The sequence below is a fragment of the Balaenoptera ricei genome, chromosome 2 (genome assembly GCF_028023285.1).
Source record: "Balaenoptera ricei isolate mBalRic1 chromosome 2, mBalRic1.hap2, whole genome shotgun sequence".
In the NCBI taxonomy this organism is placed as follows: domain Eukaryota; kingdom Metazoa; phylum Chordata; class Mammalia; order Artiodactyla; family Balaenopteridae; genus Balaenoptera; species Balaenoptera ricei.
The window spans coordinates 150,977,860-151,003,540 of NC_082640.1; the positions used below are offsets into that span (position 1 = coordinate 150,977,860).

General features: G+C 39.5%; 1 protein-coding gene across 11 annotated transcripts in view; it reads right to left on the bottom strand.

Annotated features, from left to right (window-relative positions):
- Window positions 1–25,681, bottom strand: part of ESR2 (estrogen receptor 2) — a 112,886-nt gene that overhangs the window by 49,442 nt on the left and 37,763 nt on the right. For 9 of the 11 annotated variants that reach the window (XR_009500934.1, XR_009500935.1, XM_059914397.1 and 6 more), the window contains exons 5-8: window positions 19,256–20,413; window positions 18,784–19,088; window positions 6,841–7,284; window positions 5,024–5,196 (exon numbers count right to left, since the gene is read on the bottom strand). Coding sequence is in view for 9 of the 11 variants with exons in the window: in XM_059914397.1 (XP_059770380.1) it covers window positions 5,024–5,196; window positions 6,841–7,193 (526 nt within the window). In the remaining 2 variants the exon portion in view is untranslated. The remainder of the gene's footprint in view (window positions 1–5,023; window positions 5,197–6,840; window positions 7,285–18,783; window positions 19,089–19,255; window positions 20,414–25,681) is intronic. The other 2 variants (XM_059914392.1, XM_059914393.1) reach the window with 2 other exon arrangements.

A 25,681-nucleotide genomic window follows, 5' to 3' on the forward strand; every position in this document is an offset into this window, starting at 1 on the left:
TAATAAAAATTTAAAGGAACAGATAATTATCTTGTTATTGATTTTATCCTCACTTATAATATTCAAAAATAAATTTTAAAAGCCAAAATATATTTCTAATCAGAAACTTTCTATTGTACTTTAGAATAGAATGCTTTATACTTAGAAGATAAATGTAATCCCACAGTACTTTCCATAGCAGGAGCAATCTTTTAAGTATCTTCTAAAACCTCTAAGAACTATGCATGATGTCATCCTTATTGGTTTTATAATGAGGTTCATAATAAGCATTTAAGGGACAAGTAGAGGTTGGCTTTTATTTTTCTCTCAGAGTTTACTGTAAAAGATCATTTTACTTTTAAAAAAGGATCAGAAAGCACAATAATATGAACACGCTCAATAAAATAGCCTAGAAAATGTCTTATGCAAGAAGGTCATGGTAATTCACTTCATTTCTGGCAAAAAGAAAAAAGTCCTCTTTGAACTGCACCAAACGCCCCATGTATTAAAATGGCTTTCGTGTTCCATGCAACAGTCTGCTACTCCACACTAACAGAACTAAGAGAAAAGTTCAAAGCAAAATTAAAGGCAAACTATGAACCTAATTCTTTTAGTTAAGATATAAAACTTTATAGGAAAATATACTTTTTATAATACAAAACATAGAAGTTTATCTTTGTTCTCTGCAAAATTATTGAGTCTGTCTGAATATGTATTATCATTCATATCCAACTGCATGAAGGGAAGAGACAGCACTGGACTTGAAATCAGAAGACCTGAGTTTAATATCAGCTCAGCCTCCCGGTTTTCTTATTTTAAAAACAGAGCAATTAGGGACTTCCTTAGTGGCGCAGCGGTTAAGAAACCGCCTGCCAATGCAGGGAACACAGGTTCGAGCCCTAGTCCGGGAAGATCTCACATGCCGTGGAGCAACTAAGCCTGTGCACCACAACTACTGAGCCCGCGTGCCACAACTGCTGAAGCCCACGTGCCTAGAGCCCCGTGATCCGCAAGAGAGAAGCCACAGCAATGAGAAGCTCGTGCACCACAACAAAGAGCAGCCCCCACTCGTCACAACTAGAGAAAGCCCACACACAGCAACAAAGACCCAATGCAGCCAATAAATAAACACATTTTTTAAAAAATAAAATAATGTAGCTCTTAAAAAAGAAAAAGAAAAAGAAAAAAAACAGAGCAATTATTACCCATACCCTCCCTGGCACTCTTATACTTCAATAGCAAGCATCTACCTTGTGGTTTCTTCCCTCAGGATACCCTTCTTGAGTTCAAGACCAAATAAGTCCCAAGTAATGGAATATATGCCTTGAAGGCAAGAATATTTCACACAACCTATGGGCTGCTACAGCTTCCCATTTAAAGCTTAGCCTATAATGTCTTAAGAAACAAAGAGCTGAAGATTCATGAACAGCAGTCAGATGGATTTTAACTTTCAAATGACAATGATAAAAGGTTATTATAAATACCAAAATGAAAGTGCATAGTAGAATATAGTAGTAACATTACTATTATATGTGGATATAAAATAAATAGCCAGAAGGATGAAATTTATGGAAATAACATGAAGAAATGGGCCAAATACATATCAAAAAAATAACAAAATGTTATAAGAGATGTAAAAGACCTAAATAGATGGAGTCAACGTGTTTCTTGATGTGAAGACTATTACAGAGCTTCCTTCCAAAATAATTCTTAGGTTTAATAAAATATCCACTTTTCTTAACATTAAGGATGGGAGGCCACTTAATAAAATTATTTTAATGTTCCTGTGGACAAATAAACATGAGAAAATAGCCAAGACATTTTTTAAATAGGAGGAATTTATACTGGCATGTATTAAAATTCACTATAAAACTATAATACTTAAAATAATGTGGTACTTATAGAAGAATGAAGAGATAGATCAACAGAACAGTCAGACTAAACAATAGTATATATAGAACTTAATATATATCATATACATAGAAAAAAATTGATGAACACAAGAAAAGATGCTCAAAATCATCAGTAATCAGAAAATGCAAAATAAAACCACAGTGAGATAGAACTACATACCAATATAAATGGAATGGCTAAACTTTAAAAGACTGACAATATCAAGTTTTGATAAGGACATGGAGCAACTGGAACTCTCATACACTGCTGTTGAGAATACAAAATGGTTCGACCACTTTGGAAAACAGTTTGTTAGTTTCTTATAAAGCTAAACATACATTAGCTTATCATACACCCAGCCATTTTACTCATAGATATTTACCCAAAAGAAACAAAAAGATGTCTACACTGAGAGATATGCATAAATGTTCACAGCAGTTTTACTTAAAATAGCACAAAACTAGAAACAACTCAAATGAACAAATAAACAAAATGGGGTACACCTACTGGAATATTAGTAACAAAAAGGAATGAACTACTAATGCATCCAGCAACACAGATAAATCTTAATAGCATCATGATAAGTGAAAGAAACCATACATAAATGGTTACATACTTTATGATTCGATTATATGACATTCTAGAAAAGGCAAAACTATAGGAACAGAAAATAGATCAAGAGTCACTAGAGCTGTTGGTTGCACAAGTCTGTGAATATACTAAAAACCATTGAATTGTGTACTTTAAATGGGAGAATTGTGTGATATATTATCTCAATAAAGTGGTTTAAAAAAAAAAAAGAGTCACCAGAGCCTGGGAGGTTGGGGTGAAATTGGCTGCAATGGGCATGACGGAATATTTTGGGGTTATAGTAATGCTCCATATCTTAATTATGGTGGTGGTTACATGACTACATGTATTTTCAAAATTTATAAAACTGTAAAAATAAAATAGGGGAATTTTACTGTATGTAAATTATATCTCAAACAAAAAATTAAGCTCCTATATTCAAAAAAAAACCAATGAAAATGGATTTGTTCAATAAAACAATGTGGACAAAATTGACAATTTGTGAAAATATATTTGATTCTTATTTCATTCAACATACCAAAAAAATTGAGTAGCCATTTTCAGTTATTGCAATGCATTTATACTAGAGGGCACCAAAAATATGAAGAGTCCAAAGAAATAATCATTTAGGCATGAAGCAATTGTAAGAGCACTAACTCTTTCCCATTTGCACTATTAGGATATGACATTCCTTTTCCCTTTCCCAGCAGTTCCTCTGCTGATGCAGTAGGAAAGAATGGGGAAAGCATACGAAACTTACTTTTTATTGTTTTCAGCTACAGTCTCAGGGTTCATGAAGTATCATGAAAGATATTCCACGCAGAGATTTTTCCCAAACAGCAAATAAGAAGAATTCTCTTTTTAAAGGATGTAGTTAGTTATTTTGGGTCAAAATTTCCTTAGGAGATAAAATTCTAGAACCTCAACAAGATAGAGAATTGTCATCATATCAAGAGTTTGGTTCTGAATTTCAGAAAATCTGAATTGTTCTTATCATATATTGCAGGAAACTGGACTTGGCCTTATAATCTACTAGTACAATGATCATAAACAAAAAATTTTAAGCACTGAATATGTTAAACATAGAATGAAAAGCTCTGTGTATGTAAAAGCAAAAATAAGCAACCGTGATTTATGTTTTGATAATATTTGATGACATCAGCTTCCTTTATCTGTGCTGTTTTTCCTTTCTGTAAGAAAAGTTTGGAAATGGCAGAGGGCCCTCATCCACCTAACTATGAAGATTTTGGAGGAGGAGGGTTTAAATGAGATTAGGATTAGAAGAGAAATACAAGGAAGAAAGAAAAGACGTTGATATCTGAACTGAAAACAGAAGAGTTAAAAGAAAAACTAGAATAACTTGAATTTGCAGGTTGTTTATAACTGACCAAATATTTTCACATAAGCAACCTCATTTCCTTTTTAGAACAACTCTGTATCTCCATTTCACAGATGAGCAAACAGGCTGGGAAGTATAGCCACAGAGAGTGGCTAAGTGGAGGGTCCAGGATAAACAGGTGGTCATCTATGAAGGGTGAATTTCAGGGGACTCAGAGGAAGGTGATTCCTTATCTACCAACATTCTACCCCTCACCTCCCTCTGGATTACATCAGTTTCTCTGCTCGAGGTAAAATGCTCTCTTAATCTAGAGTTATCATTGGGTGAATTAACTCAGTAAATTGCCGTTTGCCACTTGCACACTATGAATTGCTTTAAGGTTGCTTTCCTCAACCGGATAAGAACAAGGCACTGAGGCCTTGGCAGAAAAGGGAAGGGAGCTCTGAGATGGGAACATAGGACACTGCCTGGGAGTAGGGCTGCCGAGGGAGGGGTGAAGGGGCAGAGAGACAGCCAAAAGCACGAGTAAGCAGGAAAGTGCCTTCAGCAAATTAGGGCCAGCAAGGACATGTGTGGTAAGGGGCTGACTGGCCTTGAAACCAGGTGTGCACAGTTTGAAATTGATTAAAAAGGCCACTAAAACAAACAAACAAACAAAAACCCAGCCCAGCAGAAATTTGGAGAAGGGTAGGGAAATAGTCTAAACCCAGACCAGGAAACGGGATTGTGAAGGAGGTTCCACTAGTTCAGGGCAAGACATGCCTCTAGATAGATTCTCAAAGACCACAGGAGTTGAACTACTGACTTCTGATCATTTCCGTAAAACATGTTTATTCTCTCTTCCTCAGGAGCCAGACCACCATCATGACTGTTACTTATGCCAGATATCAAACATAAGACAAAGGAAGAAACAATCTTTGCAGTTCCTAATGAGCACACATTTTTTTGCAAGCTTTGTCTTCACAAGGGTTGTAGGTAGACGTCTTCTCCCAAGAAGACGGCGATGGGTGATGATGGGGTGAGACCCTTTTGGGTTCTGGGGTAGAGATCTGCAATGAAAGACAAAGTACTCTACACTTGAAACAATCCGCCCCACCCACAAACACACATGATCCTCTGAACTGCTCATCAAGTACTCTGTGTACAAAGCAGGCCAAAGGTGAAATTTCTGCCAGGTCATCTGAAAACTTGTTTAAAAGCAAAAGTGGAAAACTAAAGAAGCAGCTAACAATACTCTTGTACCTTGAATGCTTCTTTTAAAAAAGGCCTTACATCCTTCACACGACCAGACTCCATAGTGATATCCCGATGCATAATCGCTGCAGACCGCACAGAAGTGGGCATCCCTCTTTGAACTTGGACTAGTAACAGGGCTGGCACAACTGCTTCCACTAGCCTTCCTTTTCAATGTCTCTCTAGGGGCAAAGAAAACATTCATTGTAAAAGAGCATTAAAGGTAAAACAGGGCCTTTCTAGAAAAACGAACAGCATGAACATTGCCTAATTTATCTCTTTGCCCTCAAGGGTTCGTGATAAATATATTCCAAGAAATCTGATCAAGCAAAACCTTTGTTACTGATATCAGCTCTATGAAGAGTCACCCTGTTGGGATGACTGATGCCCGAAAGTGGTTAAGCAAGTTTATGCCCGCCCATGCAGTGCTGACGAGCACCAGTAACCACAGATGGCCAGCTGTAGCCATCAGGGTGTACAACTTTGAGTGTAATAAGTGACCAGATCCAGTCTGGGTGGAAATGGTGCGGAGAAGAAAAGGGGAGAGAGGAAGAAGAGAGAAGAGAAGGAGAGAGCGTGAACATGTGCCTGTCCTTTGAGAAGGCTTTGGAGGAAGGTGTTCAATGCTGGGTAGAGGGAGGGCCAGGGCTTCCACAGAGGAAGGGACAGCACACAAGGGAGCCCCAACAGGCACTAAAAACACATGGTTAGTTCCTAATTTTGCTACGGCATGTTTCTTTCGGAAAGGAAATAGTAGAAGTACGATTATTTATAAATTAAGGTAATTATACTATGGTTTAATTTACCCAAATATTAGCAGAACTCTGATTAGAACTTGTGCTCAGAAACAAAATATTTCTTCCTTTAAACACTGAATGAGAAAACATTATTTTTAAAAAGTTATCTACAATTTTCATATTCTCTTTTACCAACAAAAAAGAAGTTTTTTTTAAAGAAGAAAAATAAAATTACTGTGTAATACGGCTTTCTCAAAGTTTTACGATATTTGAAAGTAATACATTTCAATACCAAATATGCTGTAACTTAGTACTTTGGTTGTTTTGGAAATTTATCTCCCCTTCATGCTTCTCCCTATACTACCTCTGCTCTCCGTAGCCATAATTATCATTAAAAAGACCTGGGTTTGATCCCTCGTCAGGGAACTAAGATCCCACAAGCCGCGCAGAGCAGCCAAAAAAAAAAAAATTACAAATTGAATGGAAATAACCCATTATATTACCTTGCACTTAGAGTTTAAGAAAGGTCAAATAAAGTCCACATTTAAATAGTTTCCCATCAATCTTTATAAAATGTTATTATTTTAGTTCATTGTTTAAAAGCTTGTACCAATGTTTGTCTGTCTTTTCCGGCTTCACCTGTCTAGTATTTCATTAAGTTGTAATATCGACAGTTACTTTTATCTTGGACACAATTTGTCATGAACACTAAATTGTGATTTCACTGCAAGATAAGAAGGATCTAACTTGAAAGTAAAGTAAAAATTTCTTTTTCAAACCCAAATCACTTCATCAAGAAGAAAGTGATTTAAGTTAAATTCTTTATTTTCTAAAAACAGTAGTCATGATAGTGAATTCTCCCCCAAAACACAGATCTGTAAGCTCAACTTTGTAGTAAGAACTAGAATATCAGATTAGATATTCTAGAATTCAGAATTCTAGAATTCAGAATATCAGATGTTTTAGGTGCTCTATTTGATCTATGTAATAATGAAGACCTTGTATAACACATATCTTTCTTTCCACTAAAACATAAAGCAATCTGAATAATGGCCATGAACTACAATTCAGAATGAAGACTGGATTTACCTGTTCCCAGGTAAGGTGTGTTCTAATGATCTCGTTTCACACCAAGGACTCTTTTGAGGTTCTGCATACAGAAGTGACGACTGGCAATGGATGGCTAAAGGAGAGAGGTGCCCAGGAGTTGGCCACAATACATTTGGGCTTGTGGTGGGTCGACCAGGCCCACCTTCCGAGTTATTGGGAATACTGTAATTCATCACGGCAGGGTTATAGAATGTCATGGCTGAATATTCATGGTGGCTCTCTACATAGGAGGAAGGTATATATATGGGGCCTGGCTCCAGGGGTAGGATGGATTGACTGCAGTTGTAGGAGACAGGAGAGTTAAGGCTAGATGGTGAGTTTTTGATATCCATGTCTTGAATAGGTAACAGCTAGGAAAACTCCTTGTGAGAAGAGGCACAAAGGGACATTATAATGTTCTCAAAGAATCATAGACAGGTATGGCTGTGAAGAAAAAAAAAGACATTTCTAAGTTACAGATACAAGCATACTATTAAAAAGGTTGACATATTTTTATTAAACACACACACACACACGTATGGGCCTAGAAATACATCCTGAAAAATATACACAAAAATATTAACCTCAGAGGGGTAGGAATGTAAGGCATGGAACTCATTTTCTACTTCATTCACTTCCGTAATGCTTTTGTTGTTAACCATGATAATTTTTTTACCATGAGAATTTAATATAAAGTGCTTTTAAAACTTAAAAAACACAGGGAGTTCCATGGTGGCCCAGTGGTTAGAATTCTGGACATTCACTGCTGTGGCCTGGGTTCAATCCCTAGGAACTGAGATCCCACAAGCCACATGGCACGGCAAAAAATAAATAAATTAAAATTAAAAATAAAAAAAACTAAAAACACAGCATTAAATCAAAATGCCATGCCAACCAGTTTTCTTTTTCTTTTTTTTTTTTTTTTTTTTTGAACTAGATAAGTTCATTTTTAAATTCTTACAGAAAAATAACCAGGAAAACCCTGAAAGCACAGATCAACGAGCAGGACTAGCAATAACAGATCTTCAAACACACTATGAATAGCCAATAATGAAAAAGGAATAGACAGGCCAATGCACCTGTATCAATGATCAATTTATTGCCTTTCACCTAATACACTCTTCAGTATATGTTCTATGGCAATGGAATTCCTTAAGCATTTAAACTGAGCCCAGTGCTAAGCTTTCGCAGTTGAGGCGCTGCAGGGACGCTGCAGGGTCACTGCAGGAGGAAGAGGCCGCAGTGATTTCTGGCAGGGGCAGAGGCTGGCAGTGTGGATGTGAGAACATCCAGTGGCGCCTGTGCCAGCCATAAGTCCAGAACGAGGTCCCACTACAAACTTGTAGCCCTGGCACGGCGAGAACCTTTCTGCAATCACCTGTTCAGACTATGGCCTGAGGAGTTACACAGAAGTTGTTCCTTGTGCAAGTTTCATCACCAGCACATGCACACTCTGAAGGTCTTCTGCCCCCACGGGCACCTGGACTCCCAGGGCACGCCCACACCACCAGCTGCTGATCGCCCGCTCGCCACCTGTAACTCCAGACCACTTTTGTCCAGCTACACCAGTTAATATTTCTGCTAATTAGTGGCCAAACCATTTTTTTCCAAGGAGGTCTGGATCCCCCAAGTTTGTCCGTCTTTGGGTACTCTACCTCAGCTCCATGTAGAGTTTCTTATATCTTATACTTAATCTCTCATCATACTCAGTAATTCTTATATTAGACTTCCCCTGTTGAACCTACTGTGTAGTTTCTATCTCCTGATTGGACCCAGACTGCTATGCAATAGAATGGAAAATCCCAAAACAGCAAATTCAAAAACTCAAGGGACTTCCCTGGTGGTCCAGTGGTTAAGAATCTGCCTTCCAATGCAGGGAACGCAGGTTCAATCCCTAGTCGGGGAAGTAAGATCCCACATGCTGCAGGGCAACTAAGCCCATGTGCCACAACTACTGAGCTCACGTGCTCTGAAGCCCACATGCCACAACTAGAGAGCCCATGTGCCACAACTACTGAGACCGTGCGCTCTGGAGCCCACTCACCACAACTAGAGAGAAGCCCATGCACCACAATGAAAGATCCCACGTGCCGCAGCTAAGACCTGACAGAGCCAAAAATAATAAATAAATAAATATTTTTAAAAAGTCAAAAGTTTTTGGAAATTTGTCATAGGATAAAGGTGGTATCTCAAATCACTAGGAAAACATTGGACAACAGAATTATCATTGGAAAAAGAATGTATGCCAGAATAAACTCCAAATGTTAAAGACCCGAATGTTGAGAGAACTGGAAAGAGGAAGGAGAGGGAGGAGGAGAGGAGAAGGGGTAAGACAGGAATGGGGGAGGAACAGGGGCTGCACAGGTACTAGAAGCAAATGTAGATAAATTCCATTATAACATGGGTGTGGGGACAATCTTCTTAACTATGGCTCAAAATCCAGATGCAATTTAAAAATGTACATAAAAGTACATAAACTCATGAAAGTAAATATCTGCATATCGTAAAAATACCATAAGTCAAAAGAGTAATGACAAATTGGAAAAAAAATACTCCCAACTTATATTAGAAACAAAGGGCTAATTTCTCTGGTATATAGCGAGAACTCTTAAATTAAGATGGAAAAAAAACCCCAAATATTCACTAGAAAAATAGGCAAAAAACACAAACAGAACACAGGAAAAGGAAGGCAAATGGCTCTTTAAACACATAAAAATATGTTCAACTTTGTTCAACAAAGAGATACAAATTAAACTGCACCAAGATACCATTTCTCACTTATGTGTGCCAAAAATTCAAATGTTTGACAACAGACTCTCTTGGAAAGGTTATGGAAAAAACATGGACTTGCTCCTACATTGCTGGTGAGAGTGCAAAATGGCACAACTTCCATGGGTATTTGGCAATAAATAGCAAAATTACATATGCTTTTTACCCTTTGGACTATGAGTCCATAGTGATGTTCAAAAAAAGAGGAAAAGAAAAAGAGAATCATCTGCTACCACTGTATCAGTTCGTCACTCTGAAAATTAGTAATTAGGGGTAAAGAATTAAACCTGCACTCTGCCTTTTTAAGAGAACCCGTAGTTTATCCCAACGTAGAGGGAAAACCCTTCTTTACCAAAGAATGCCACTTAATAAATAGTTCAGAAAAATATTCAGATGGATAGACAGATAGGTAGATACATACATACATAGGTAGAGCAAATAAGTCAAATTGTCAGCAATTACTGAATCTAGATGGTAAACATATGGACATTATATTAGTCTTCCAACTTTTCTGTAACTTTGAAATTTTTCCTGATAAGAAGCTTTGAAGGAAAAATATCAAAATAAGAAATTAAAAATGGAAACCTTTTTTTAAAAAGTTAAAATATATGGAATAATATAATTTGGGGAAGGGAACAATGACCATTAATAATGAGACTGGTTGAGAGAGATCATTAAGAATCTAGCCTGGAGAAGTTCTCCATCTTCAATATTTTCTGCTCCAGCTGTCACCTACTTCCATATGTAAGTGACTTGGCTCTCTAAAGCTCCCAATTCCTTTCTCCTTTGAATGACATTTTCCTTTGAATGCTCATTCCATTTGTCCTCAAAACACAATATATCTATGATGGTTTTTTAAAATGTCCATAAATTCTTCAATACTCCTCCCTTCAAAAGGTGGTGCCTAACCTCTCCCTTGAATATGGGCTAGATATAGTGACTCCCTTCTAATGAATAAATTATGGCAGAGGGATGGCATGTACTTCCATGACTAGGTTATAAAAGGCATTGCAGCCTCTTCCTGGCTTGCTCTCTTGGATCAGTCACTCTGGGGAAAGCCAGCTGCCATATTGTGAGGACACTCAAGTAGCCCTACGGTGGCCTCCTGCCAGCAGCCAGCAAAGAACTACAGTGAAAGAGAGATTTTGGAAGCAGATCCTCCAGCCCCAGCCGAGTTTTCAGATGACTGTAGCCCTGGCCAACATCTAAGCTAAGCTGCTTCTGGATTCCTCTCAGAAACTGTGTGAGATAATGTTTGTTGTTTTAAGCTGCTAAATTCTATGACAATTTGTTACAGAGCACTAGATAATTAATATAATATCCAAGGCAAAATTCATCATTTTCCTCCCCCAAAACACTCATTTCCTATTTGTGTTAATGATGAAGCCTATTACAGTTACCTCTGACTTCTCCCCTTCATCCAGCTACCTTTCATCACCAAGGCACATTGGGTTTTTCTCTCCATGGTGCCTTTCCCCATGGTTATGTCTTTCGTCAACCTTGGAGCAAGCTCTTGTTACTTCTTATCTGTACACCTTAAATAGTCTCCTTACTGCTCCTTGCCTCCAGTTAGCTCTTTCTCCAGGGCCACAGAGCAGCCAGATTAACATTCTTAAAAACCCAGCTCTGAGCAGCCCACTGCTTCCCACCAGCCTCTTACGTCATGCTCTTTTAACATTCAAGACATTCCACTATGTTGTCCCAACTCATCATTCCACTCTAATCTCCTGATATTTTCCTACAGAAAACCTGCCATGTTCATAAGAAATATGCAAAGTGCATTGTGAAGCGGTTGGCATTTTATGCCTTATCACTTTTTTCACTCTAGCACCCCTATAGTTACTTACATAGAAATTTAACCCTCATTAGAAGAGAACTACACCAAATCCTTTTTGGAAATGGTAAAGGTGGGGTGGGAGAATAAGAAGTAAGTACAATTAGATTTTAAGCTCCTGAAGGCACACACTGTATTTTATTCACCTTCCACTACAATGCAATAAATATTTGTTGTAAGAAAAGAATATGAAGAAATGTGTTGAAAATATATGATTTCATCCAGTATAGAGTATGAATCAAAGATGGAGCACTTGCAGTAGCCATGGAACTGAGCTGAGACAGGGGATCTAAAGGAGTTTCAAGACATGCACTCTGCCTTCAGGGAGCCACTGTGCCCAGTAAATGAGGCAGGCAGACCAGGTAAAATAACAAGGGATGAATACAAAGGTGCTACCACTTCCAATCAACATTGGTTGACCACAAGGGACAGGAGAGAGAATGGTAGCTGGAGACGAATATAAGATCAAGGAAGTTTAAAAAAAAAAATGCATTTATTAATCATGAGGACAGGATTCCATATTTCAACTACTTAGATTCCCAATCAATATATACAATCCCTGATTCCTAATAGAAAATATGCAGGATAAAGTATATAATGCTAACTAGCAATTTCCAAACTTTTTTAAAAAGTTGTAGTAAAATATACATAATAAAGTTTACCATATTAACCATGTACAGTTCAGTAGTGTTAAATACATTTTCACTGTTGTGCAACCCATCTCCAGAACTCTTTTCATCTTGCAAAACTAAGATTCTATACCTGTTAAAAACAGCTCCCCCATTCCTCCCTCCCCCAGCTCTTGGCAACCACCATTCTACTTCTGTCTCTACAGACTTGACTACTGAGTACCTCATATAAGTAGAATCATACAGTGTTTGTTCTTTTGTGACTGGCTTATTTCATCTAGCATAATGTCCTCAAGGCTTACCCGTGTTGTCGCATGTATCGGAATTTCTTTCCTTTTTAAGGCTAAATAATATTCCATTGTATGTATACACCACATTTTGTCTATCAAGGAAGGGTTTTAAATACAGATGCTTGAAAACATTTACAGAACCATGGAAATGATCGAAGTTAGAGCAAGTGGTTGAATACAGGAGTTGGTAATTAGGTCATCAGTGACCTTTAGATGTCAGCTCCAGAACTGACAGAATTATTAGGAGGCTTTTATCCCTCAATCTGTCCTGAAAACACCTCTCCTATTTCAATCCACCTACACATACACCTGTTCACTGTGCTTATGTTTTCAATATTGTACCTTGGTGATTGGATTTTAGTGCGTTATTTTTGCTAAATGATCTGAGCATATCTTATGTAGCCAAATATTTAATCAAAAGACATTTAAAGTACTTTAACAGCACAACTTAAACAGTATGTAACAATTGAGAACAAAATACTTAAGGTAACATGCATAACAAATTGTATTTATGCATAATGTAACCTGGAGGTAATAAATTTTATATTTCTTTTTTTAATTGAAGTATAGTTGATTCACAGTATTAAATTTTATATTTCTTGAACTTAAAAAAAAGAAAACAAGATGGCTTACCCAATTTAATAAATAAAAAGCATATCCAAATGTTAGTGTAATCACCATGGTGAGTATCCCAATGTTCTTATACAGAGCACTGCTCAAGGTAAACTTACATAAGGATAAACTTTACACTCTCAATCATCAAATGAAGATTAAATTATATTCAAGAAATTAAGAAGCAGGAAAGCAGTGGATTTTAGAATAAGAATTTGAACAAGAGACTTCAACTTAATAATCAATTTTTAAAAATCAATTGAATTGTTTAAACAAAAAATCATTCTCTGAACATTTTGACCAATCAAGGTTTTACTGAATTTCATGTTGTCTCAACTTTACATTGCCCAAAAGAAATGTATTTGGCGTTTCAGTTTAAGTATCAGTAGAAGAGCCAACACACCAAACTATCAGAAAACCACCACTATCTTTTCCTTTCATTAGGCCTCTTAAAAACGTAAAGCTTCTACGGACACAAAGTAATGAATAGTAGCATGGAAATTCATGAACTTGAAATAACACTCCCCATTATCCAGCTGGAAAGGGAAAACACCATTTAAAATGAAGATCATCTCTCTCTCAGGAGCAGAGAATCCATCCTATCACTCATTTTCACCTACAACTGAAATGTTCATTCTCGGCCCAGAAATGCTGAAATGACCTGTCAGACATATACCGCCAAATGGCAAATGCCAGGATTCATCCAGGCAATAAATCAGGTACCACAGTGACTTTGCTTAGAAAATATGCATTTCACACATATATACCAACTTCTCTAGAATTTCCACACATCCCCAGTACCACAATAATTAATGTGAGAGAACTGGTTGCTGGACAATGATTAAGAGGATATACTGTTTTTTGGTTGGGTATCTTTTAAATTATCCAGATTCACATGACAACTATTTGTCAGTGGAGTCTTGGGTAACTAATAACATGGTACCCAATGCAAAGGGTTTTTCCTTCTTAAGCAAAGACACAACAAGGAGTAATGAACTTAAATCACTGCAGTAGACCTGGGAGACAAGAGAATACGTAGCAAAAGGAAAGTCTTCTCCACTGGCGGTCTAGAAAAGTGAATAAACAACCTGTGGTCATTTAAGTAGTTCTGCTCTAAAACAGTGATATAAACTGATCGAAGGAAAGAATTCCAAGAAGAATATATTTCTCCAGCACTGTACTACAGATTTTCCCACACATTCGTTTGAACACCCAAGCATTGCCTCTATAACCACAATCTCTGGTATCACAGGGAAAAAGAATCTCTAAACAATTTAATTGTTGGGTCTGGAAGGCATGGAATTTCACCTGGCCAACAAAAGAACATGTATCCAGACATCCTGATTCTAAGAATTAATCATTTCTTTGCATGCCAATTTTCTTTAATTACTCATCATAGCCTAAAATAGTTGTCCCGTATCCTTCGTGATGAACAGCCCCTGTCTTCTGCCCAAAGATGTCTCTCTCACACTCCCCCAGCACACACACCTGTGTGGAGCCCTCCTGGGTCACATCTATGTCCAGAGGGAAAGCTTTTTGTACACATGGGATTATATGTAATGTTCTAATGTACTGGCTGCGAAATACATTACAGCTCTTAAACTAAAAAAAAAAAAAAAAAGTTTTTAAAATTCCAAATATTGACAGTGATTCCTTGAAGAAGAAAAAGGCATGCCCTAGAAATGGCAGAAAGACATTCTAGAAAGAGTAGACCGATTTTATCAAAGTGCCTATCAAATCTAGTTTAAAAAAATCAGAAGGCAGTCACCACCAGGCCTGTTTTTATGTATATTCTTGCCCAGTGGACAGAGCAGGACACCAGGTCCCAGGCCCAGCTCTGCCTGAAGGCCAGGTGATCTTAGACAAATCAGGTAAACTCCCTGAGTTCCTACATCTCCTTCAGGAGAAACGGGGACCTAATATGGGTTCCCCTTTCTCACAGTGTTTAAGGATGAAGTGAAATGATGTACACGAAAGCATTCTGCAAGGTATCATTACACATGCAAGAGGATGAAATCAGTCTATCTGCATGCCACTGAATATGCTTAGAGTGTTAGGCAGGATTTCCAGACAATTTAGGTTAAGACACCTTTATGGCCACCCTGAAGATTTCTGCCTCCTAATTTTACTCTCTTAACTTCTTCTTGACAATCCATCACCGCTGTCCAAAAAGCTGAGCTGCTAGTAGCCTGTGTGGAACACAAAATGCCACATTCTCCTATGCTGTATTCTTAAGCCCGCCCATCACACTTCCCCAAGCATTCAGTTCGAACACTTCACATCTGTGTGCCCCTCAGAAGTCATAAATTCACATTCACAAAGCAGACAATAGAAGGAATTTCATGGAAAAGATTAAAAATATGTCTTAGGTGTCAAGCGTCCTTGATGTGTATAAGTAGTTATTTGCCAATCATTAGCCTTAAATATTAAGAAAAATATTAAGAGTCTCAATCAGTTTAATATTAATTAGAAATAAAGAAAAAACACTCCAAAATCATCATGGAACTGATCGTTAATAATTGACTCACATACAACTCTTAAGAACATGTACATGTATTTTCCAAAATGAGAAAACTAACTCCCCTAATAGCCTACTGAGCTGGTTAGGAAATAGAATTTTGAGGGCTTGAATATGGGAAGAGGATAAAGCCTCAGCCCCAGGGTTATCACACTCTAAGGCAGCAGTGTGGAGGGAAAGCCCATCAATCTTCTCTTTCATCAGCAAATCTCTGCTCCTTCCCAATACCAAGTCAGTGACAATGCTCCACTTTTAGGAAACAGAACCATATTCAAATATTCATTTGGGGCAGAGTGAGGGACAGTTGTGGGTGAAGAGATTCAAAAGGACATGACCAATGTAGAAGTTAAATGGAATACATTCAACTTGCCTGCCAGTCTGGGGTTTGACAGTGAACACAAAACATTCACTAACAAAACTTTGCAGTCCTGCTTTGAGGAAATATATATGAGTCCAGTAATTTGTCTTTCCAGGTGACCCTCATTCTTCTGTCCTCTCTCAAGTACACCTGCACAAAGATTCCCTTCGTAAAGCCCTTAATTATTATCAAGAGTTGTAACCGTTCCAGTTGGAAATGCCAACTATCCAGTTTGCTGGTGCCTCATAAACTTGCCACTCTGCATATCCTAGTTACTGCCACTGTAGTTCTCTGAAAGGTACGTTGTGTATGTATTTAAAAGACAGGCTCTTGTTTTTCATAGCACAAAGGAAAAAGGCAAACGACATCAATCTGACATATCTCCATTAGGAGTGCCTAGCAATAACAGGCTCCTAAGTGTTTACTGAATTGAATAATGTATTAAACAGTAGAAAAATATTGGTTTATAAAAGATTTTACATCTATGTCCTACAGGAAAATCTAGATTTCAAAACATGGGCACAGGAATGAAAAAACTGACATCTACAAATAAATTGGGCACAGACTTTAGCTCCTATTAAAGAGAGTATTTTAACTTAAGTAGCCACAATCACTCTATATTGCATTTTAAATGTCTACAAATTGTCATTTTCAATCGTTCTTAGGCTTCTCACTATTTGATAATATGTAATTTCAGGTAGCTTTCTTAATCTCAAATATAATAAAAGTATCTCTTAAATGCCAAGATTATAAAGGAACCACATATTCTATTAATATTACATAAATAACAATTTTTTTTTAAATGCCCTTGTATTTCAGTTTGGGATAGCTAATGATGCACACCGTAACCAAAGGCTTATACCACAATGGGACCCAAATTCGCTAAATATTAAATCTATTAGCCCAATATGAATCTAACACGTATTCCAAGCCTCTGGTTTCCCATATGCAAAATAGTTTTGTCTTTTCTTCAATTTATCCCAAAGTGTATAGGATTAAAACAAAAACACCAGAACCTGGCTCATCCCAAAAAAGAAAGGGAACTGAGGTTTTCTTTTGAGAAAAGGGAAGGAAGACAATTATTTCTAAGTAAGAATATACTGAAGAGCAAAACTATATAATCAGCAAACAGCCAGTGATTTCCAGGGGTTGGGGTTGAGTGCAGAGGGCTGACTACAAAGGGGACTTCTGGGGGTGATGGAACTGTTCCATGTCTTGATCATGGAGGTGACTGAGTATACCGCTGTGTGCAACTGTCAGAATTCACAGAGCGATACACCTAAAGAGGCTAGATTTTACTCTATGTAAATTATACTGCAATAAGCTTGACTTTTCAAAAATGTTGTCTAAAACAGTGTGCTAGGCACTGAATGATGAAACCTAAATTCAAGTATACATTTCTCAAGGGCTCTAGACATAATTATCAAAAAACTTACCAGTAAATGGTTCAAGTTCAGCCTTCAGCATTCTATATAATTATTTTATTATTTATAGATATTATAAAATGATTCAAAACATGAATTAACATTGCTACAAGATGTATTTTGAATCATTACCTGTTGGATACACATATAGAAACCTACATGTAATATTCTTAAAATGGACATATCAATATCTATTAAATGCTAATTATATTTTTAAGGGTTGAATTTACCACTAAATCTTACCTATTCCATATTATAAATAAACTGAGAAATGTAAATGGCGATTAGATTCATTCACATCCCTCAGAACCACTATGAAAGATGTCCTAAATGTGTTTTTAATTGACTTCAGAGACTTACAGGACTTAAATGTTACAGGAGACTGGTGACTTCTGAAATAAGAATGTTTCAGTAATTCAACTGAAAAAAAATGCTTGAACATAAAATGGAATCCTAAGGTTTATGCTTTAACACCTGTTGATAAACAGATCCTAACATTTCCCCCTCTTCTAGAATGTATGCAAAAACATAGATTTTCTGCAGAAAAAAAAAAGAGCCAAAGAATAAGTGTGTAATGTTCTTTTCATAGTCACAGTACATTTACTTTTTACAATACTCACAGCACAAATCTTTCTTTCCACATGTTCACTTTATAAATAACAAACATCCTTCTCCACACACAAAAACAGCCACTGTGAGTTTAGAAACTTAGAACAAAAATTAAAATTCCTAATAGAATGCCCATGTAAATACTAGAAATCTAACAAAACAAAATCTTTCCTCAAGTGTTGTGTACCACACCAAAGCACAAAGTTGCTTTTTAAAAAGCTAGTAAAAGTGAGTCAATCTTATTTTCCTAAATAGAAATTCACCAGAATCCAAAGTTTTGCTTTTCACACACACACAAAATATATATATATACAGATTCCCTTGACTTAATTTTATATCCAGTATTAATTAGGCAGGAACGGGAAAACAACTGGTTAAGAGAACAGCGGCCGGGGTTCCTCTTCAGCAAATAAACAGCCCAGATGATCTCAATCTTACTCAATCCGCGCAAGAAAGAAGTAACTCTGCTTTCTGATATGATTACGGTTTGCCAGTTAATACATTTAAAAATACTAGTCACCTGCCTGATACATGTACATCTTCCCAGGCCCACAAAACTCAAGCATGAAGTGCCCTGGTCAACTTTCCTACTGTCACCGTTTCATCCACTGTCGGGAAATCCGTAGAAAATACAGAGGAGTTTTGCCTTTTAAAAAACATGTATATTAGCACAATCAACCGGGAGCTTACAGGCACAAACTAATTAGTTAACTTGCCAGCGTCTTGAGTGAAAATATTTAGTCAAAACATGGAATTTCTGTTTCCAGTAGTTTTCCAGACTGGTGGATTTGGCGGGGGGTTGAGGGGTGTCTTTTATTGTTCTCAGTATTACTGTTTTCCCATCGCTGGATTTCAAACAGAAAATCAGACAAATCGCACCTTGACCGAAGGGGCACTTACCCTACTCGTACACACCCGCCTAGCAATCACTGAAACGCGGCACGTGCTTTTCCCGGACTAGTTCTGTTCCCCGCACCCGGCTGCGGTACCAGCTGCGGAGAGTGAGCGCACCTCGCGCAGCCCAGATCCCAAACGCAGCACTGGATGCCAGTCGCAGCCCTGGACTGTCCCGCTCTGGTCCGGCTCCCGCCGCCTCTTCTCTGCCCTGCAAGTTTCCAGAGGCGTCTGTCTCAGCGTCCGCTCTCCAGGCGGCCTAGCAGCAGGGGCGAGGGAGTGGGTGTCAGAAGGTCCAGTAGCCGGAGACACTGCAAAGATCACAAACGACTTAACGAGGAGCCTCTCCTTCCTTTTAAAGACGCGAGGGGCGGGAGGGGGAGGGGGGGGAAGAAGCCCAGAGCCCACGTGACCACCTAGCCAGCGGCCGGGAGATCTCCGGAGGACGCGGACTACCCGCCTCGCGATCCATACTCACCTGAGCGACGTAGGAAGCCCCAGGGTAGGGGCTGTCACCGTCGAGCGCCTCACAGTCACCCGCAGGAGCAGCAAAGCACAGACGGCGCCCCTCCCCCGGTCTTGGATTTGGGAGGTCTGGGGCGGGGCCTGAGAATGTGCATTCCTAACCAGGTCCGGGGTGATGCTGAAACTGATGCTGCCGGGCTGGGGGCCACGCTTTGAGGGTCGGCTCCCCAGACCCTGAGCCACGTGAGTCTGAGAGGAGCTGGATGCTTTGGCGTCATTAAATACAGAAGTCTGACTAAGCATCTAGAGGTGAAACTATTTGCCCAATCCCCAGCGGCAAGCGCAGCCTCGAGCCCCGGGAGAGGCAAAGCCGCGCGGCATGGTCGGGAGGTGGAGGGTGTGGGTTCTCATCTTTCAAGGGCTGGCGGGGAAGGCGTTTCGCTCTAGAGCAAAGGTCCCAGGAACCTTCTCAAACTCACCTACTGCAAGGAAGCGCAGGGGTGAAGGGCGAGGGAGGAGAGGTGGTTCTGTGCTTCTCTGCGGAGGCGCCCCTCTTCCCTGGCTCCGCCTCCGTCAGACTCTCTCCGCAGGCGAGCGCCCCCTGGTGGCAGCTCCTGTTTCCCCAGGTCTGCACGGTCCCTAAGCTCTCCTCACCCACCCCACCCGGCAGTGGCGCCCAGAGTGAGGACTAATAAGACATTTGATAGTCACTAAGAAGCAACTGGCATCTTGATGGCAAAAATCGAAAAGAACGTAGCAGATGTCCCACAGGGCATTGTGAGACCCTAGTGCCACATTTGTGCCTAATTAATCATCAAACTACGGTTCTTGATGCGCTTGTGACTCCAGATCTCTGATGCAGGAAGACCAAAGGGGCATATGGAGGGAAACTTTTACAGCGTTAAGTGTTGGGGTTTAACCAAAATAGCCTAGAGGTATGCTAGTGTGCTCTGGGTTTGTAAGAGTGAAGTCCACAGGTAGCGGAGACAGTCTCCAAATGTGGAGAGCCACCTACCTTATAAACAACGGTTATCAAAAATTTATACCCTCCCCACCTCCAAGGTTCAGTAAAGCTTGGACTCCTGGATTCTTACAAGTTGTAGGGCAGAGTTTCCTGATCCTTCAGGCTGAGAAGTTTGGACAGGAGGGTGTAGAGCTGACAAGATCCACCCTGTGGAGGATGGTAGAACACAAAATGCTTATCTTAGCCAATCTCTGCTCCCCTGTTCCCTTTCCTGGGTTTTTCTCCAGGTGCCCAATACCCGTATTCTTTTTCCTTCTTTCCACCTTAAGGAGAAAATTTTAAAGGATGGTTTTTAAAAATCAGTTCCATTTGGTAGTACTTGTCAACAAGATACCTCTGCAATGTAAATTATTATGAAGGACTTTCAGTCATGAGCCAACAAGCAGACAAAGATGATGCGAGGGTTAAGAAAACTGACATCTATTAAGTATCTGCATCATGCCAGAGAGTGTGCTAAGTGCTTGCACAGCATCTCATTTAATCCTCATTGACCCCACTTCTCAGATGAGGAAACTGAGGCTCACAGAGCTTATAACAGCTACCTGAAGCCATGCATAGTGAGGAAAGAACCCAGTAGCAACAATGCTTTCATAAACAGCTACCACTTACTGGGCATTTAGCCATGCTCCACTTTCTACATATTATCTCATTTTATACACAACAAGCCTCTGAGTCAATTCTGCTATTGATTAACCCCATTTTATGATTGAGAAAATGGCCAGTCAGTGACTGAGAAGAACTTGAACCTAGGCCAGAGCCCAAGACTCTGTTTTCTTCCATAACGCAGCTGCAATAAATTGGAAATGAAGATGGCTTGAATGTCAGGACATTATATCTCCTGCAGACAAGCCCCACCTTAAAGCCTCCTGCCACCTGTGAGAAAAGCTTCTGCTCAACCCTGGAACTAGAGCTCCCTGTTTGCTGTAGTGCTTCCTTCAGAAATCATTCCACTCACAGGAATAGCATGTTCTCTTTTTAAAGACCCTCAAACACCCACAGAAGCTGTTTGTTACACAAGGAAACCTCATTGCGGGAAATATTAAGCAAAGAGAATGAATGGGAGTGAGTACATTTCCTTCTGACTCACCCTGTGGATCGAGAAAGATAATGGTACCTTAGGGATGGAACCTTTGCCAGGTTGAACGCAGAGAGTGGGGAGGGTGACTATTCCAACTCCCCCAAACCAAGACGAAAACTAAGAAGGGATTCCTGAAACAGTTAAGTACCATTAGCTAGGCTAAAAAGCACCTGAAATCTAGTGTTGAGGACGTGCCTCTGTTCAGCTGGGTCCCAGCCTCACTTCCACCTCACTCATGACCTGCCTAAGGAAGCACCCACATGGTATGACATTGAAAGGCTTTCCTCTCCCCCCAATATTCTACAACAAGGACTGAAGTCCTCACCATTCAGTCATCCTTTGGGGTTAAAGCATTGGATTGTTAAAATTCAGTTATGTTATATATGATGGGTAATATTAATTTACTAGCATTTATAATTACACTCATGAGATGAGCTTGCAAGATGAGCTAAATGTCACCTGGGAAATCAAAGGAAGTCAGAGTAAGAGAGGCACGTTTTGCTGTAGGAGAAAGGAAAGCATCTCCATTGGGGTGTACCTTCCTCATCTTTTCATCCCACCCCTTCTCTGTCTTGAGAAGCCAAGAGCCTAAGTAAAGTGAAGACCGTGACAGCCCAGCAGAACGTGTACACTGCCTCCCCCACAGTGGTCAGCCTGCCTGTCAACACCGCCTGCATTGTGATTGCACCGTGCACGTCTTGTGTCTCTAGTACCCGCGTGGTAGCATGGTGCCCATAGCACCCACCTAATACAACTCAGGCATTCAACAAATACCTGCTGAAGGCTTCAACTTGGAAAGATCAGAGGAAAAGGGGAAGGATTTTCTGTAGCAAAGAAACTAGCAAGAGGCTAAATAAATAAAATCCTGTTGAAGACAAGAAAGCAAAAGCTGATGTGCAAAAGTGTATAGGTGGAGGAGTCTTACAAATGACTAGAAGAGTGTCATGCTATAGGATGGCTTGGGATTATCACTCTTTCTCTTCTCAGGCTGAGACCAAGTGGGAGGATTTCGGTCCTGGGATGCTCCCACCTGCTCCAAAGTATAACAAGATCAGGCTCCTTCTTCATATTATGTGGGTATAAATTGCTGTTTTAAGAGGATCTGAGAGATAAAACCCTAAAGTTATGGAATTAATAAAAGAGAAGGGAAAGATTCATTGCACCTGCAATAGCACATTTATTTGATGTTGATGAATTGGGAAGGTGGTATCACTAATGCAATGTATTAGAGGTTATCTCAGCTGCTCATGAATCAGGGTTCGTAAAATAGAATTTGGTATTTGAAAGTTGAATTTGGGTAGAGCTCTTCAGGATCATGTCCTTTGTAGAAATAAAAGTGAACCTAATATTTACGCAATCTTTCCGGCCCCAGTACCACACTAGGCAGGCCTGCACAGATTGGTTCATTTTATTCATTTAATCCTCATAACAACCCTGTGGCCACCTCTGCTTTATAGATGGGGAAAATGAGGCACAGAGAGATGACTTTTTTGGTGCGATCACCCATGTGCATGTGGCAGAGTGAAAGTTCCAACCCAGTATCATCTGTCTACCTGCTAATCCTTTGCTTTCTCTGCTGTTATCCTGTGATGTTTTTCTTATTTGTTATGTAAACTGAGGCATATTTGTCCTTTAGAGCCTGGTTATTGCTGAATGAATTTTTGCCAAGTTCTTGTCTAGGTCTGACCACCTGTGTGCATATTTACATAACTTTATTCCTTACTGACATGTGTTTGACTGGAACCTCTAGTAAGGTGACCAAGGACATAAGCAGCAAGGTAGACCTAACCTGATACCTGGGCACACAGACCACAGGACAAGGTTATTCTGACCCGCAGTTGAAATGAACCACCTGGGCAGCCAGCAAGTGCAGCCAACTCCTTATAAGTCATCCTTATTTTTTTCAGTCTTGGTCTTTGACATTTGCAAACATACAGGTAAAATAACTTTTTGTCCTTCTACTGCTCCTTGAAGGTACTTAAATTCTGCACAGATCTCTCGCATACCTTGAGTTTCTAATTTTCTATCCACTGAAACCAAACAGTGTGAAGAATATACGTTCCTGTCCTCAGCCCCAACTCTGATTTAAGAAATTCTCTCTTGAGCTAGAAAAGCAACTAGCCCCTAGAGGTCACTGACATGAATTTGAATACCCAGTTGAGAAAGAAAATGTTAAAGAACTGTTAGAAATGGTGGGAAATTGTAATATGCAATTTCACAAATGACTCAAATGCAATTCTAGAAATGCAGCTTCCTTACCTCTTCTGGCACAGAATAATATAATATTAATAACAGGTCAGACAGTGTAATATTCCCAGAAATAAGGTCAAAAAGGAGATAGGGTATAGACATACATGGCTTAAGGGACCACAGATTCTAATAAGACTGTCTGATTCCAAAGAGTTTAGAATTCAAAAAAACTAATTTTTTTTTTACTTGTAAATGTATTTGACATTTTCAAGTTCTTTGTTCATATCGTGGAAAGTTACTAGAAATGTCTCACATTGTCCCTTAGACCCACATCAACTAACACTCCAGTGACGCACATTGCATTAGTGGCTTTTTTTTTAAACATCTTTATTGGAGTATAATTGCTTTGCAATGGTGTGTTAGTTTCTGCTGTATAACAAAGTGCATTAGTGGCTTTTATTAAAAATATAGACCTTGTCTTTTGTGTACAGAGAGAAGATGCTTCTTTCACATATGTTACTGCTTGAACTGATGAGCCTAAATGGAGAAAGAAATGGTCTTCTGCAGTATTCAATCCCGTCCTTTTTTGGGAATTACAGCCAGGAAATAAACTTCTCCAGATAGTTCGTATAGCCTCTGAGGTATCGCCAATGTTGTCTAATGTACTAGTACTCCTGCATTTTTCCCTTCTTTTTACAGATCTACATTTTTTTTCCTATCCATCCAGGCAGTTTTGCTCACTAATCTCTCCTTCATGGTTCTGCCCATGTCCAGGCCACAGGCTTCCTCAGCTTGCTCCCACCCACCAGCCACAGCTTACTAAGAACTGCCACCCTAGGTGAACATTGACTTTTACTGTTAACAGATCACTTACGTAGCCATGTAATGCTTCATTTTCACACCAACTCTGTGACAATGATTTTATCTCCATTTTGCAGATAAAGAAACTTAAGTGAATTCTCCAGGCTTACAATTACAGGAACCCAGGTCATCTGACACGTCATGTAGATCCATACATGCCTCCCCTCGACAGATTCATTTCCTGCATTCCAAGCACTGGGGTCTCTGAATGTCCTTCATAATGCTACTGCTGGTATCCCTAGGCTTATGTCAGCCTGACCCCATCCCTTCCCTCTACCTTTCCCACCCTATGTCCGTCTAAAATACCATTCAAAGGAGAACATTATTGACAGCTTCTTTAGTGTTTTTTCACCTTAAAATTATTCTGACACTCGACATTACATTTATTCTTTCATAAAACACTCTTTTTCTGAGAATGCTTCTTGACCTTATGCATTTACATCTTTGTGAAAATGCCCCATTAACGCTAAAAAACAATAATGCTTTAAGTGCCTACCTGAAACACAAAAGCATATGAAGGTGTCTACTCACAGATGATGACAGGAGATGGAGGAGATGGAGGAGTCTATGACTACCATTCATTCAACAATTGCTTGTAAACCCTCTATCTGCACTAATTCATTTAATCCTCAAAACAATCTCACAAGGTAGGTACAATTTATGAGAACAAATGAGAAGACTAAGGCTCAGAAAGTTTAAGTAACTTGCCCAATATCATATAGCTAGTAAAGTATGGGCAGAGGGATCAAACCAGATCTGTTTCAGTCTAATGCCCATTCTCTCTGAACTGTTGATCTCCCTGAGGCTTTACACTTTAGTTAAAAAGAGAAGACAAATGCCTAAGAAATGACCTACAAGACCTGTTAAAAATGATAAGGGACAAATAAATGGTGGAGACCAGGAGTTTTGCGGGCATTCAGAGGACAAGAAGTCACTGTCCTGTGTGTCTGAGCTCCTCTTAGAAAGAGATTTACATTAACCCCCCAACCCCACCCCAGAGCTCACTACCTGAGCTGGCTGAATTTCAGACACAGAGAGCACTGATCTCCCCTGGGGGCTCCTCCGAATTCTACAGGTGCCCAGGCCCAGCTTTGCACTGTTCCCTCAGAATCCCTCATTATTCTACTCTGGCCTCTGGAATCTGCATTCAGAGCACAGGGCTTCCACAGATAGGACAGTAAGCACAAAGGCACCAGTGCAGGCAGGCCACAAGAGCCCACAGCAGGATGGAGCCCAGGCTTGGGGGTCAGTGGGTCCTGGGATGGGTTTTCAGCCCGATCACTTAC